Here is a 15,207-nt window from a genome sequence, read left to right as displayed (position 1 = left end):
TGTTCTTATTAATTTATAGGCCCACTGCAACTGAATCTCCTAGCACAGACCTTAGAACACCTCCTTTGACTTTAACAGGCTTCTGCATGAGAGCAGGGGCTTGTGCTAGCAGATCTGGTTGCTGTAGGTGTGGCCTTTGTAAGTATGGTGTAGACCACAGGTGAGCAAACTATGTGGCCTGCGAGACTCTCCTGCACGGCCCTTGAGCTCCTGGCCGGGGAGGTTAGCCCCCAGCCCCACCCCTGCTGTCCTCCCTCCCCAGCAGTCACACTGCAGTGCGGCTGGCTCCGTCTGGGCAGCGGGGCTCCGAACTCCTATCGCTCTGAGCGGCATAGTAAGGGGGCGGGGGGTTGGGTAGGGGGTCCCAGGGAGCAATCAGGGGACAGGGAGTGGTTGGATGGGGCGGGGTGGTCAGGGGTCGGGGAACAGGTGGAGGTTGGATAGGGCGTGGGAGTCCTAGGGGGCCTGTCAGGGGTGGGGCTGTGGATAAGGGGTAGGGGGGCAGTCTGGGGACAGGGAGCAGGGGGGGTTGGATAGGGGGTGGGGTCCCGGGGGGCCTGTCAGGGGGTGGAGGTGTGGATAAGGGTCAGGGGGACAGGGAGCAGGGGGAGTTGGATAGGTGTGGGAGACCCGGGTTGCCTGTCGGGGGCGAGGGTGTGGATAGGGGTCGGGGGACAGGGAGCAGGGCGAGGGGTTTGGATGGGGGTGGGGTATTGGGGAGGCGGTTAGGGGCAGGGGATGCTGGGAGGGGGCGGTCAGGGGACAAGGAGTGGGGGGGTTAGATGGGTTGGGGGTTCTGAGGGGGGGCAGTCAGGGGGCAGGAAGTGGGTGGGGGCGGATAGGGGGCAGAGGCCAAGCTGTTTGTGGGGCACAGCCTTCCCTATCTGGCCCTCCATACAGTTTCGCACCCTGATGTGGCCCTCAGGCCAGAAAGTTTGCCCACCCCTGGTGTAGACTGAGTTACTGGGATGAATCATCCTGTGTTGATTGTAATGAATAAACAATCATCCATGCATGTTGGCTCATAATACAGTGATTATATATCATTTCCATATTGCGCATACACAGTTTACATATGGTCATTAAAGTTAACAACATGTACAGTAGTATTACTGCATAATATAACAAATTGATAGCTACCTAGGACTGAAAGGTTATCGCCACACTGCACATCTGAGCCTCTGACAGTGGAGATACTCATCCTCATACTCCAAAATACAGGCCCCTATCCAACATTGGGAAATCATAACTAATCCTTTGCTGTTAGCAGTATAGGACCTCTGATGCACATTTAAACAAGTCGATTCAGCTCAACAGAGCAATATACATACATACACACACACACACACAAAAAGGACAAAGTCAAAGCACTCAAAAGCTAGGAAATGGCAGAATGAAGGTTGCCCATTAACTTTAATTTGTCCCCATTGTGAATGTGCATTGTGATACAATCTTTTATTACAGAATTGTACTATTTTTTTCTACAGGACCCCTGCCTCATTCAGTGCACAGAATGGATGGTGCACACTTAATGAGCAGCTATTCAATACTTTGTTTTATGCTCACTGTGCAATGTGTGGTCCTCGACCTTATTTACTGCACACTATTAAACCTAACTCTGAGGACAGAATTATTCATTTCCTCCTGGGCTTTTCTATGGTACTCACCACTATCATATCTGAGAGTTTTACATACATTAATGAATGTATCGCGTCACAATACCACTGTGAGGTGAGGGTGCGATATTATCCCCATTTTACAGGTGGGTAGCTGAGGCACAGCAGATAAGGTAAAAGGTATTCTCTAATTTTGGGTGCCCAATTTGAGACTCCAAGGACCTGATTTTTGAGTACCTAGCACTATATAGCACTTTATAGCTCCCACTGATTTACAGTTGAAGTTTTGAATGTTTAGCACTTGTACAAATCAGACCCCACCATCTCAAGTTGGGCATCCAGAACATGAGCAACACACAATTAGTGATTCATAAGTATGAAAAATTAAATTTAAGTGGCTTGCTTAGCATCATATAGGAACTCTGTGGGAGAGTCAGGGAAAGAATCCAGTTCTGCAGGGCATCATTCAACTGTCTTAACCACTGCACCCCTCCCGCCTTCCTGTAATCTCCTGCCTCACTTACTGCCAACTGCTTCAGCAAATGAGGTAAGGTTCCTATGGGCAACTCTGCCCGTCCAGTCCTCCCCCACTTCCCCCCTGCCCCGCGCACTCCACGTTCTTGTCAGATCTGTCTTTCTCCCAGTTCCTAGTCCCAGTCTCCCCAGCGCTTTGCTTGGCTTCATTGTTCTCCCCACTTTTCTCTCACTAGCTCCCACTCCCAGCCTGCCCTCCTGCACCAGCTCAGTCTCTTTGCCCAGCCAGTCAAACCCCAATCACCTTTTCTCTTCTCCCCCACTCCCTCCAGTCCGAATCTCACCAGACTCCTTTTCCCAATATACTCCTTTCACTCCCCTCTGCATTCAAATGAGAGACAGTGAATGTTTCCAGCCAACGGGTCATTGAGAGCACAATGCCCAGCCCCACCCTGGTCTGGAGCATTTAGAATCACAGAATAGAATCATAGAATATCAGGGTTGGAAGGGACCTCAGGAGGTCATCTAGTCCAACCCCCTCCTCAAAGCAGGACCAATCCCCAACTAAATCATCCCAGCCAGGGCTTTGTCAAGCCTGACCTTAAAAATATCTAAGGATTTACTTCAGAGGAAGTCCTTCTGTGTCCTGGTGGTCCTGGGCTGGCACAAGCTCATTTGTTCTGTGAGGAGGGTGTGTGCACAGTCCGCCAGCACTAGGAGTTGTGATGGGTTGGAGCATGCTCATGGAGGACAGAATCTTTGGCGACTGTAGCTTTTAAGATCTAGCAAGTCTTTACTGACCATGCCCAAACTGCAGTTATTCAAAGCCTTATAATTTGGTCAAATTTGGGTAGATTTTCAAGGGAGAGCAGAAGGCACATCTCTGACACAAAGGCCACCCCCTTGCCAAACTTCAAGTTGCTGGTCTAAAGCATGGACATTTCAAAAAAAAGTTTGCTAGATTTTTTAACATGGGGAAAAACAACATACTTTGCCCTTTGGTCTTAGAAACGGCTGAACCATTTTGGCTGAAATTTTCCAGAAAAATTCAGCCTGAGACAGACATCTGGCATGGAAAATTTCAGCCTATATGGTTAAAGATTGGTAAAGTTTTGTAAATGGAAAATAGGGTATTAGTTTAAGGTTGTCTTATATAATGATGATGTTACTAGCCTTGCTTATAATTATCCAGTTAATGACCAAATAAACGAGGGGCAGGATTGATGTGGAAGCTGTAAGTTGGCATTTCCTGACTATCATGCAGCTGAAATATTGTAACCAACCACTGCAGGATGTCGCTGAGTGCTCTCATACACCAGTCCCTTCTGGATGCCTGATAGCGCACTCTGTGCGGCACGGTTTCAGAGGCAAGTCTTATAGGTGCTTCAAACACTTCAAGCAGTGTTGCCAACTCCTATGATTGTGTCAAGAGTCTTGCTATATTTAATTTTTTTCTTAAATGCCCCAGTTCCTGGAGTCACAAATCTCAGCTTTCATTTTAAAAAATTATTTTTTGCCCTCATGGATGTGGAAGAAAGATTGAAAACATGAACTATAAAGGGTCAAAAGGCAAATCAAAAGAACCCAAAATGTATTTGTTTTTCAAAATCTGTCTTCATAATAATGAGATTCATTATCTTTTGGGGGCCTGACTTATGGTTTTTGAACACCCAAGGTTGTCAGTACTGTTCTAGCTTTCTCAAGAGGGATGCAGGGAAGTGTACAGTGCATGTAATTTCTTGTCTTAAAACTATTTGCTTTGATTTGCTAGCTGTTAAAACAGTGAAGGAATGTTGCACACTGTAATTTAAGTGGTGGTGTGGATTTAGGTATAATTTAATAGAAAAACATGAACACAGTGTGTGTGGGGGGGAAATAGCAAGTTCCTCAACTGTTCATGGTTTGTGCACCTGCTTTGTGTGTATCTGTTTTAGATTGTACGTCAGGCCCGTGCCCCTTTGGAGATGTTCATCTTCAGCCATCAGGACTGCCTCGCCTTAACAGGACCTTCTTCTGGGATGTGAAAGCCAATAAGAAGGTTGGACTTGAACTGAAATTCTCTACACCATGGTTAAGGCAGATTGGGCCCACAGACACTTGTCCAGATTTAATCACATACAGTATCAGCAGCTGTATTGACACTACTACAGTCAGCATTGGAACCTTCTGCAGAAATGGCTCGGTGTCTCGGGTCAAGGTGCAGGGGGGAGTTGTCATGGCTTTAAAGCTCCCATGGAATTCAGAGCTCACCACCTCTGGCTTTAACATAGCAAACAGATCTTCCATAAAAAGTAGGTACAGTATACTATTTACTTATTTATTTGCAGTTATAATTAGCTCCTGTAGCTTGCAAAAGGGTTTTTAATCTTTGTATAGGTCTAATCATTAGTGCTTTCCTATTTTCTCTACATCCTCACACCTTAGTCCCATCTTATTAAAATACACTGAAATATTTCCAGTACACAGTCATGTTCCTTGCTTCAGTGATCCTTGCTATCAACTTTTAGTTTTGTAATTATTCTGCTTACTTCCCTCTCCCTTCTTGTAGTTATCCTATTTTTTAAAAAGGTTTTTAGATTGTCCTCTTACTTTCATGATTTTTAGTTCAATCAGTTCACCTAATTATGAAAAATGACATTTCTATTTGTAAATCAAACCGTACTATCCAAACTCTTCTTAAATTGAGACGTTATAGGATTTTAAAAACTAACCAAAAGCATTTGCAAAAGAGTAAAAACATAATAACAAAGTGATGAGAATGGATGAAGACTGCTATTGAGTCTATTTTAACCACTTCTTTCTTCATAACTTGCTGAACTCTTCAGGCTTACTTTGCAGTTTAAGAAACTGGAAGAAGGATGCCTGGAAGGCACATCAGCCTGCCTGCTCATGTTTGCATATGTGTAATAGTCTGTTTCAGCCCATTCCATAATGTGAAACTTGTACGGTTGTATTTTTCATCTGCAGGAGGCATGGCAAAGGATGGAGCCCTCTGTGAATCACGCAAACAAATACTTTTTGGTTGTGAGAAGTTCCCACCTTTTACCTGAATGCCTTAGTCAGCATTAGTTGTGGGTGGAAACTGCTTCAGACCCACAACATAGGTGCATCTACACAGGCAAAAATCAGATATGTAATTCATCACCTGTGCAGTACCACTAGTTTTAGCTGTTGAGTAGACAGGGTGTTGTCCTCCTTGCTGCTGCTGGTCAGCAATGAGTCCTGAATATATTAGGAGTTCTCCTGCATTTTGCTTTCTGCGCTGATGCCTGGTTAGTCAGGGAGTTAGTTTTTAATTCACATGTCAGGCATGTTACAAGGCCGTCTATGGTTGAGATTTAGCTACCGCCTTACATATTTGAGACTTTTGTCTTGTCTGCTCTTTCTAGAGCTCTTTAAATCCTTGGACTCAAACCACTACACTTAAGTTCTCCAGTGATTTGAATGTCCTCTCACTTGTGATATTGTACATGAAATTCGGAGAGGCAGTGTAAGAAAACACAATTATACAAGTCTCACACTTTCTCATGTGGAGCCAAGACTGCAAGTTGGATCCTTCACTCATGTGGTAGACGGGCCTGTGTTTTTGGAGCTGAACTCTAAGCCAACAACAAGAGCAGATTCTTTACCTTCTCTGTGGATCAACCATTAGAGGACGACATCACCACCTCAAATACATGCACTCTGTTTTCTTCTATAATTTAGCCTATTGCTGAGATGTATATTAAAGGTTTTTTTATTTGAAGCTACGGTTTGTCCATTGCTATTGTACTGTACTGTAAATGTGAATATGTATCTTCTTTAATAGCAGCCTATTTTTTCCTGTAATAGGGTTGTGTGTTATTGAATCTACTTTTAAAGGAGAGACGTCAGCAACGCTAATGTCTGCCAACTACCCACTGGGATTCCCAGAAGATGAGCTCATGACATGGCAGTTTGTTGTTCCTTCTGACCTTAGAGCCAGTGTTATCTTCCGCAACTATAGCCTTTCCAACTGTGAAAGGAAAGAGGAAAGGGTGGAATATTACTTACCTGGATTATTCAGTAGCCCTGAGGTGTTTAAACTGAGTGACAAACAACCTGCCAATATTGCTGGCAATTTCAACTTGTCCCTGCAGGGCTGCGACTATGATGATCAGAACCCCGGGATCCTCAGTCTTCTTTTTCAGATTGTAGTTCAACATCCTCAAAATGAAGAGAGTAAGTAGCCACTTGTCCATTATTTCCCTTTTTATGCTGATTATTTCATTTTCTCAATTCTTTTGTCAATGTAAACTGGGCAAAAAGATCACATGAAAGTAGGCTTCCTGCTTTTGTTTATAAACATTGGGGTTGAGCTACACACACACTGATTTGGGTAGAGAATACTATTTGACGGGCTGCTGTTGGAATCTTTGAACTTTGGACGCAACATGAGTTTAAGCAAATAAGTTGCTAAGCAACATTGAGAGATCTGTGGTACTGTGTTGGATGCCAGGGGGGTTTCATTACAGCAAGGTGAACAATATTCCCTAATCTGCTAGGAGGGGTAAAAGGTACTACAAATTTACACTGCATTTTTTAAAACAAAAGCAAATTAAAACACCACCCCCCTTCTGCTTCAACACATGTTCTGTGTTACATATGCATTGAGTAACTGAAATCTTTCTTTTAAATTGTCTGTAATGTCATATCTTGCATTCTGTACACAGTAACTATGCAGGAGGTAGCTTGTCAGTAATCAATACATCCCCTCTCCTGGGACCTGATTCAGTTCTCACTGAAGTCAGTGGAAAGACGCTCATTTGGTTAACTGAACTGGTTAGTCCTGCAATGTGTTTCAGTATAGAAATCAAGGTCTTATTTAGACATAGTCGTGCAATTTTATTTTCCCTTATTTGAATCAAACACTTTCATAACTTGCTGCAGGGCTGGAAAGCCAAACACAGCAGCGCTGTGCTAGTACATGAGAGCTGGAGACTGGAACTCACTACAGCATAAACAAACCGACCAGTGTAACTGATCAAGCTCGATAAAATGAAAACCAAGGGCAAGACCATTGAAAAGTAAATTGGATATAAAATTATTTCACTTTTAATCCTAGATGTGGTATTAGTAATATAAATAAGGACTTTTTTACTATTCTGTGCAAGTTCTTGTACTGTGCCCAGTATCATGATAATTACTCAGTAGGGTAATAAGCAAGATTACTTTTATCTAGATATTGTCCCTCTACTAGTAGGACTATTTGAATGTGTAGGGCATTCTCCTATATCATGCCATTTGTCACTCAGACTAGGTTAGCCAGGTCATTTTGTATCTTCTACTCTCCAGCTGTGATTGAAATAACGCATCTAAAACAGAATAAGTTGTTTGACCAACTGTTGCTAAAATCTATGGGGTTGTGGGCCATACTACTGGATATTAAACAGACTATTTTTAATAGTTTTAGTGGTCACTTTAAAGTCAATATAAAGAACTCTATTTAAAACACTGATAGAAATTTCTTATCACAGAGGAGCACATGGCCTTTTTCACAGTGAATGATTTTAGAGGGAAACATGTCCTTGTCAGCAAGAGACTTTAACATCTTTGCAGAAATCTTTGCTCATTTTGGGAAGAAGTGGAATCAGTTTCTGAAACTCAAACACTTGAAGAGTTCCACTCTGATTTTCAAAAGTATTCTGTGTTGGCTTAATTCTGCTTTCACTGGAGTCCTTGAATTCAGTGGAAGCATTGTTAGGCCAATATGAAGTACTTTTAAAAATCCCATATCCTGTTTTTATTGCACTGTATGCCTACTAATCTAAACTAACCTCACTAGAAAAAAAGTCCACTTAGTTACAGAGAATATGTTCAGCTAACATTAAAGGTGTAAGTTAAAAAAAACAAACAGTAAGATGTGCAGTTCATACAACCTATAGGATGAACATCCAACGTCTTGGAGACTACTATAATATTCAGACAATATAATGAACTGTGTTAAAGACAATTCCTGGTTTTTGTTTTTTTTTAATTTGTCTGATGCTTAGTATTCTTTGAATGGAATTTAAATTTTCTTTTCTTGTTTTATTGTGACTATACTTGTTTCTGAAAGTACCAGAGACATTAAAGGTCAGAGACTCTTGGATTAGGTGTCTTGACTGTTTTCTAGAGTACATTGACAGGGATTCTTTGGGTCTATCTATTTATGAATGAACAAATGAATGCAAGATCTGTAGCTAACAAGGCTTATCAACATCCATGATTTCAGAATAGAGGAGGTGCCCTGACTGGATGATGATGGGTGGGGACGGGTGTATGTGTTTGGATTTGTTTTATTCTATTTGTCTCTAGATTAGTGGTTCCCAAACTTGTTCCACCGCTTGTGCAGGGAAAGCCCCTGGTGGGCCAGGCCAGTTTGTTTACCTGCTGCGTCCCGCCGCTTCCAGCAGCTCCCATTGGCCTGGAGCAGTGAACCGCAGCCACTGGGAGCCGCGATCGGCCAAACCTGTGGGTGCGGCCCGTAAACAAACCGGCCCGGCCCGTCAGGGGCTTTCCCTGCACAAGCGGCGGAACAAGTTTGGGAACCACTGGCCTAGATGGTTGCTGGCTCAATATTAGGCAAGGAAGAGTTTGAGAGATGGTATAACCATTCTGTTATCATCTGACTTTGTACAAAAGACCTTTTCCTTTTCCTTGGATACAAGTGTGGAGTGTGCCCTATTGTGAATCCCAAATTAGGGCTATCACAGAAAACGTGATGAGGATATGGGGTGCCCCGTTCTACCTCTCAGTTCCTCTCAGTATAGATGAACTTCTTGTCTATCATGTTAGTGTTAGAGTCAGCACACCTTGTCTTTGCTGATGTCAACATTGATGATTACAGTTCTGTTCATTCCCTCTGGGGCACCTGGCATTGGCCGCTGTCAGAAGACAGGATACTGGGCTAGATGGACCTTTGATCTGACCCAGTATGGCTGTTCTTATGTACTTATGTAGATGACTGTTGAATTAGTTTAGGATCTCATGGTTTCCATGATAAGAATAGTACTGACCTGTTGGTTTGTGTCTCAATGTACAGAGGTGGGCAAATTCTGGTTCTCCAAGTCCTAACTCAAAGGCAAATTGGAGGGAACTGTTGTCATGGCATTATTGCCTACTTCAGACAGAGGCCAGGTACATCATGGTGGTGTACCTACTGCATTGGCCTATTTAATTTCAGAATTCTGTGGGGTAGAACACAGACAGTGGGCCATTCTGTTTCTTGTAGAGTTCTTTTGTCACCCAGACTGCTCTGTGTACCAGGGGCTGCTGTAGGAGACAGTGAAGTGGATTGGCTGTAGTGCTGTCAGCATGTTGATGACACTTCCTTGTTTGTTTTTTTCTAAACTAGATCCAGGTTGTAGAGGGCCTCTGAGTACATACCACCTTGCCAACATAGGAGCGTGAATGAGAGCAAGATGACATGAAGCTCAATCCAGGTGTTATATTAACTGGTCAGAGGAAACCAGTGGGAGATCTAGACATATAGATACCTATCTATGTAGGAAGAAGAAAAGGAGTACTTCTGGCACCTTAGAAACTAACCAATTTATTTGAGCGTAAGCTTTCGTGAGCTACATCTCACTTCATCGGATGAAACCTATATATGTAGGAATGTCTGTGGGGGTTTTTTTGTTTTGTTTTTTGTTTTTTTAACTGAGCTGACAAGTTACTCTTAACCTACACTAACTTCAAAATCACAGGTTAATGTAAGCTGATACTTCTGGGTAAAGTGCAGCCCTGTGGAACCACTTGATAGAGGAAATGACTTGAAATACTGTTGCATGTATTAAAAGTAATAACCCTGTTACTGGAGACTAGATGCAAAAAGAAAAGAAGTACTTGTGGCACCTTAGAGACTAACCAATTTATTTGAGCATGAGCTTTTGTGAGCTACAGCTCACTTCATCGGATGCTCACGAAAGCTCATGCTCAAATAAATTGGTTAGTCTCTAAGGTGCCACAAGTACTCCTTTTCTTTTTGCGAATACAGACTAACACGGCTGTTACTCTGGAGACTAGATGGTGCAAGTAATAATGAGCTGAAAAGTTATTTATCTCCAGGTGGTCTGGATTCAGCTCCTGTTGGCAGAGATTGAAAAATTTACATATGACAGCTGTCAGGCTAAAATGAGTTGGTGAGTTAAGAACAATTGCTAGTGGATAGAAGTCCACTTTGCAAAACCATCACTGCAGCTGCTGCTAATTTAGCAGGCCATCTCTGCAGGGAGCAAAGACGTAATGGATTCACCCTAGAGGTGATCCATCTAGGTAGTGGTTGTGACACATCAGCAGTGCCCATTTGTGGTTCATGGAATATGCTTTAACCTTTAATCTGGCTCCATTCGTGAGCAGCAAATTCCTCAAATCCTCAGAGGAAGTTCAGGTTTGACAAAGCATGTTTGCTTATATTCAGTGTACAATGTGTCTTGAAACCCTAACTGAGTAAAAAGCATTATTCAGTTAATCCGTCTTTGTATCTTTTCTATTTTGGACAGTAACGTGGAACTTTAATGCATTATGTCCTGCAGACCAGATATTAACCTAAAAAACCTTGCAGGCTGTTATATTTTATAAAATGCAAATAATAAATCTCCTAGGTTTAAATAAGAACAGTGGTTTCTCTGGGGATTTTAAAGGATTTCATGAGTAGTTTTATATAATTTTTTCCTTCAAAGGCTCCAAATACCTCTTATTCATCTATTGAAACTGTGTTGATTTTTTTTCCTCTGTAATGAGAAACTAATTAGAAGCACATTTAACTTCCAGATTAAAAAGAAAATTGATACCTGCATGATCTAAAGGCATCCCAAACACTTGGACAAGTTTTACTGTTGTCCGCAGTGCTTACAGTTGGGTGCCAGGGAAACATATACAGCTGTTCTCAATTAAAACAAATATCCTATCTGTGCTACCACATATAGCTGATACAAATCATGGAGGAAGCATGACCTGGTCATTAGGGCACTGGACTGGGAGTTGAGAACTGGATTCTCTTCCTGTTGAGCTGTTGACTTACTGTGTGACTGTGGGCGTATCTCTATCTTTGTGCCTTAGTTTCCCATATATAAAATGGGGATAATGCTGCTCACCCACCTTTTGTAATGACCCCATTTTTATGCACAATGGCTAAAATTTTCAGATTTTGCCTACATAATGTTGAGCACCAAAGTAAGCTGCCTGATTGTTAAGTACTAAATGCTCACAGCCACCTCACGTGGGTCTTGTGGTTGTGTAGTGCCTCTGAAAATGCAGGCCTGTCAGTCCATACGTGATATAGGTGCTCAGCTAGTATATGCACATCCTCAATACCTGCATCACAGCCACTTATCCTTCTGGTTGAGGACAACCTTTGGAGTCTCAGTGGTACCACTCAATTGGCCAGAGGAATCACTTAACCGAAGTGCTTCTATCCCTTGAGAGGAGTTTAATTGATTGCTTTACTACTGAACCAGTTTAGTAGCTCATACCTTAAGGGAGCAGAACCTTACAAGCTTTCTGTGACTGAATAATAGCTTTTCAAAAACTAGACTGAACTGAACAAAGTAGTTTCTGTCTGTCAGAGCAAATGCAGCAAAAAGCCACATTTAACAGAATCCTCTTTCCCCTTTGATTTCCATTTAGAAAACATTGTGTGGGACCTCACAAACCAAGGCTCTTATCTTGCAATTAATGGAAGAGGCCCAAAAATAGGTGCAGTGGGACTAAGTCCAAGTCCTCTTCAGTTAAATATGCACACCTCCCTAGCTCTATCATTTACCATATATCATGATGCTTTCTGAGCAGTGGGAAAAAGCCTTTCTTTACTCCCGCTGGAGGCACACACAGACACATCCTTAGAGCATTCAGTTGATTGGCTTTCTGAAAAAGAACAATGTTCTCTGGATTTAAAAACAAGCACAAGTCTCTTACAAACAGCCTATAGTCCCTGGCCTGGTCTACATGGGAGGAAGGGGGCGGGAATCGATCTAAGTTATGCAACTTCAGCTACAAGAACAGGAGTACTTGTGGCACCTTAGAGACTAACAAATTTATTTGAGCATAAGCTTTTGTGGGCTAAAACTCACTTCATCAGATGCATGCAGTGGAAAATATAGTAGGAATATTTTATATACACAGAGAACATAAAACAATGGGTGTTACCATACACACTATAATGAGAGTGATCAGTTAAGGTGAGCTATTACCAGCAGGACAGGGGGGGAAAAAAAACCTTCTGAAGTGATAATCAAGATGGGCCATTTCTAGAAGTTGACAAGAACGTGTGAGGAATAGTAGCGGGGAAAAATTGGGTTTTAGCCCAAGAAAGCTTATGCTCAAATAAATTTGTTAGTCTCTAAGGTGCCGCAAGCACTCCTGGTTTTTTTTTGCGGATGCAGACTAACACGGCTGCTACTCTGAAACTTCATGAAGTGATCGACTTACCGTGGTGTCTTCACCGCAGTGAGTCGATGGCTGCTGCTCCCCCGTCGACTCCACCTGCGCCTCTCGTGGCGGTGGAGTACAGGGGTTGGTGGGAGAGTGCTCGGGGGTCGATTTATCGTTTCTAGACTAGATGCGATAAATCGACCCCCACTGAATCGATCGCTGCCCGCTGATCCAGCTGCTAGTGTAGCCATACCCCCGTGCGTGCCATAGACCTACAAAGACTGAAAGGGCCTGGTATCCTACCTACCTGAGAGACTGCTTAACTCCCAATGCCCCAGTAACACGACTACAGCCAGTAGGGCTGTTTGAGCAGGATTGCACTCTTTATAAAAGAGGGCGGGGGCTATTGGCAGGGCATTCTTTGTGAGGGCCCAGGGACTCTGGAGCTTGCTCCCCATCCCCCAAAATAGCCCATATTTGATGACCAGGCATTCTGAAGAAATCTTGTGTATGAAAGGATAGAGAAGGATAAAGGTCTGTTGTGGGGGGGGGGGCAGACCATTTTTCTGGATTTTTTTCATGTTTGCCATCCGCTGGCTGAGGCAGATTGTTACCAACTTTTGATTATTGAAGGCTGCTAGTTGGTGTTGTCAGTATATTTGTATTTATTGCAGCTGTCTGTAAATTTTCCAGTAGAACAGTTTTCTGTCAGAAAATGATTCTACAGAATCGAAATGTTCTGCGTGAACATGTCAATTCCATCCACACTTTTGATGGAAACCAGGCAGGCTGTCCAGCTTACAGACTCCCCAGCTAGCCAGCTGCCCACTTAGAGGACTCCCCATGTTCTCTGCCTGGAGTTTGTTTTTTTTAAAAAACTCCATTTTGGTTCTCTTGAAATAGAATTTTCTAAAATTTCTGTTCCATAGAAAAATTGACATTTCCAACTTGTTTCTGATTCAGAACAAAAATACGTCAGAAATACCAATTTTTTCATGGAATGGAAATTCCAATGCTCACAGAGCTCTAATATTGTGCTCAGTGGTTATTGTAAATTAAATTACAAAATTAGCTGCTCATGGCTTTGGACGTGTGTATTTTAAATGTCAGATCTAAAGAAATAAGTATTGGGAAGCCCTCTTTTAAACTATATGATCTCAATAAACTTTAACAGTTTTGCAAATATACCATATTTGGCAGTTTCCCCTCCTCTTTGGATTTTGTTGGCTGAGCTTAATTCTGAAGAGACTCCAGGCAACCAGACAACTTTGTTCACAGCTGAGCTGAAGAAACTTAAATTGTCTGATATGCTTGTAAATGGGGGGGGGGGGGTGAAGATAACCTTGCAATCGATGTAAATCTGAGAAATGAGAACTCTTCCATTTCAAATCACTGTGTGTGACCAGTAGAGCTGGTCAGAAAATGTAGAAAAGCTTTAACAAACTGTTTTTGCAAAAGTTTCATTTCACTTTTTCAAAATTTCAAAACTACTATCAGTTCTAATAGCCATTAGTTCTCGGTTGTGGCTCAACATGAGCAGTACTTTTTGACCTCTCTCTCTGTCCCTTCCTGAGTGCCCTTTCAGGAGACAGGCCTCGTGCCTGCACTCCTCTCAGGGTGAAATCCCATGATTCGCCCAATTTTCTGCCTGGCTTTTGAGACTACAGCACCGCTGTTTTCCAACCATGTTTCCTGACAGGCCCAGCTGATTTTGGTTCCTGCAAAAAAATTCTCTTCAGGAGCCGTGATCAGTATGAAAATGCACTGACTCCAATTAGCTTCTTGAAAACAAAGTACCATTTATCCATAGGAACACAGCATCCAGAGAAAAAGGCTAAAACAACAAAAGGCCTACATGCATGACTCTCTTACCTAAAACTTAGCAATTCAATTTAGGCAGGCCCCACTTATTCTAAATGCACCACCCACCATTCCTCCACTTTTGGGGATCAGGGTTCCATCTGCATTCCTGCAGATTCTGCCTCTCTGGTTTCTCTCAGCTTTTGTACTGAGGCTTTCTTTTAAACTCTCCCAAACCATTTCATTTGCCCCATTTGGATTCCAGTCTCCCCTCGCCTAGTTACCAGCCACCATGTTGATCAGAGGGGGGTAAAACTTCAAAGGAATTGACACCTGTATTGTTTAAGTACAGGTGATTGGCTATCTGGACCCATTGACTTTGATTCCTGCAATAATGCAAAACCACCTGCCTGACTTAATCCCTAGATATCCTTTAACAAGCTGCATCTTAAGCATCACACAGAGGGTCACATAGTAGTCAGAAAAAAATGTACCACTATCTCCCAAGCTCTTCATTCTCAATTTTTGTTTTTTAGGGCTTAAAATAAAAACACACAAACCCAAAATGTTAACATCACAGAAAAGTACTTCAGTTCTTTGTGAAAGTAACATCAGAACAGTATTGCTGTAGTTTATGGTATGTAATACAGAGAAATCCAATTAATTAGCTACATAGTACCAGTATTCCATACTTACTCAGCAAGTTTCATCCACAGATCTCAAACCACTTTACATGGGTAAGAAAGCGTTCTCTCCATTTTACAGGTGGGCAAACTGAGACACAAAAAGGTCACTTTACTTGCTCAAGGTCACACAACAAATTTGACAGAGCTGGCAATGGAACCCAGAATTTCTGATTCAGTCTGGTGCCCTATCCACTGGTCTGTTATGACCATTTTATAGCACCTACTGTGAATACTGTAGCTGTGACCTAAAGAATTTTCGA

General features: G+C 42.5%; 1 protein-coding gene across 1 annotated transcript in view; it reads left to right on the top strand.

Moving 5' to 3' along the window:
• The window catches only part of CDCP1 (CUB domain containing protein 1), a 52,755-nt gene that overhangs the window by 21,764 nt on the left and 15,784 nt on the right, over positions 1–15,207 (top strand). Inside the window, exons 3-4 of the mRNA XM_073333147.1 lie at positions 4,025–4,381; positions 5,922–6,290. Of these exons, the coding sequence (XP_073189248.1) occupies positions 4,025–4,381; positions 5,922–6,290 (726 nt within the window). The remainder of the gene's footprint in view (positions 1–4,024; positions 4,382–5,921; positions 6,291–15,207) is intronic.

This window comes from Lepidochelys kempii, chromosome 2, assembly GCF_965140265.1.
Source record: "Lepidochelys kempii isolate rLepKem1 chromosome 2, rLepKem1.hap2, whole genome shotgun sequence".
Classification (NCBI taxonomy): domain Eukaryota; kingdom Metazoa; phylum Chordata; order Testudines; family Cheloniidae; genus Lepidochelys; species Lepidochelys kempii.
The sequence above is the reverse complement of the archived record's forward strand: the minus strand, read 5'-3'. Positions and strand labels throughout refer to the sequence as shown.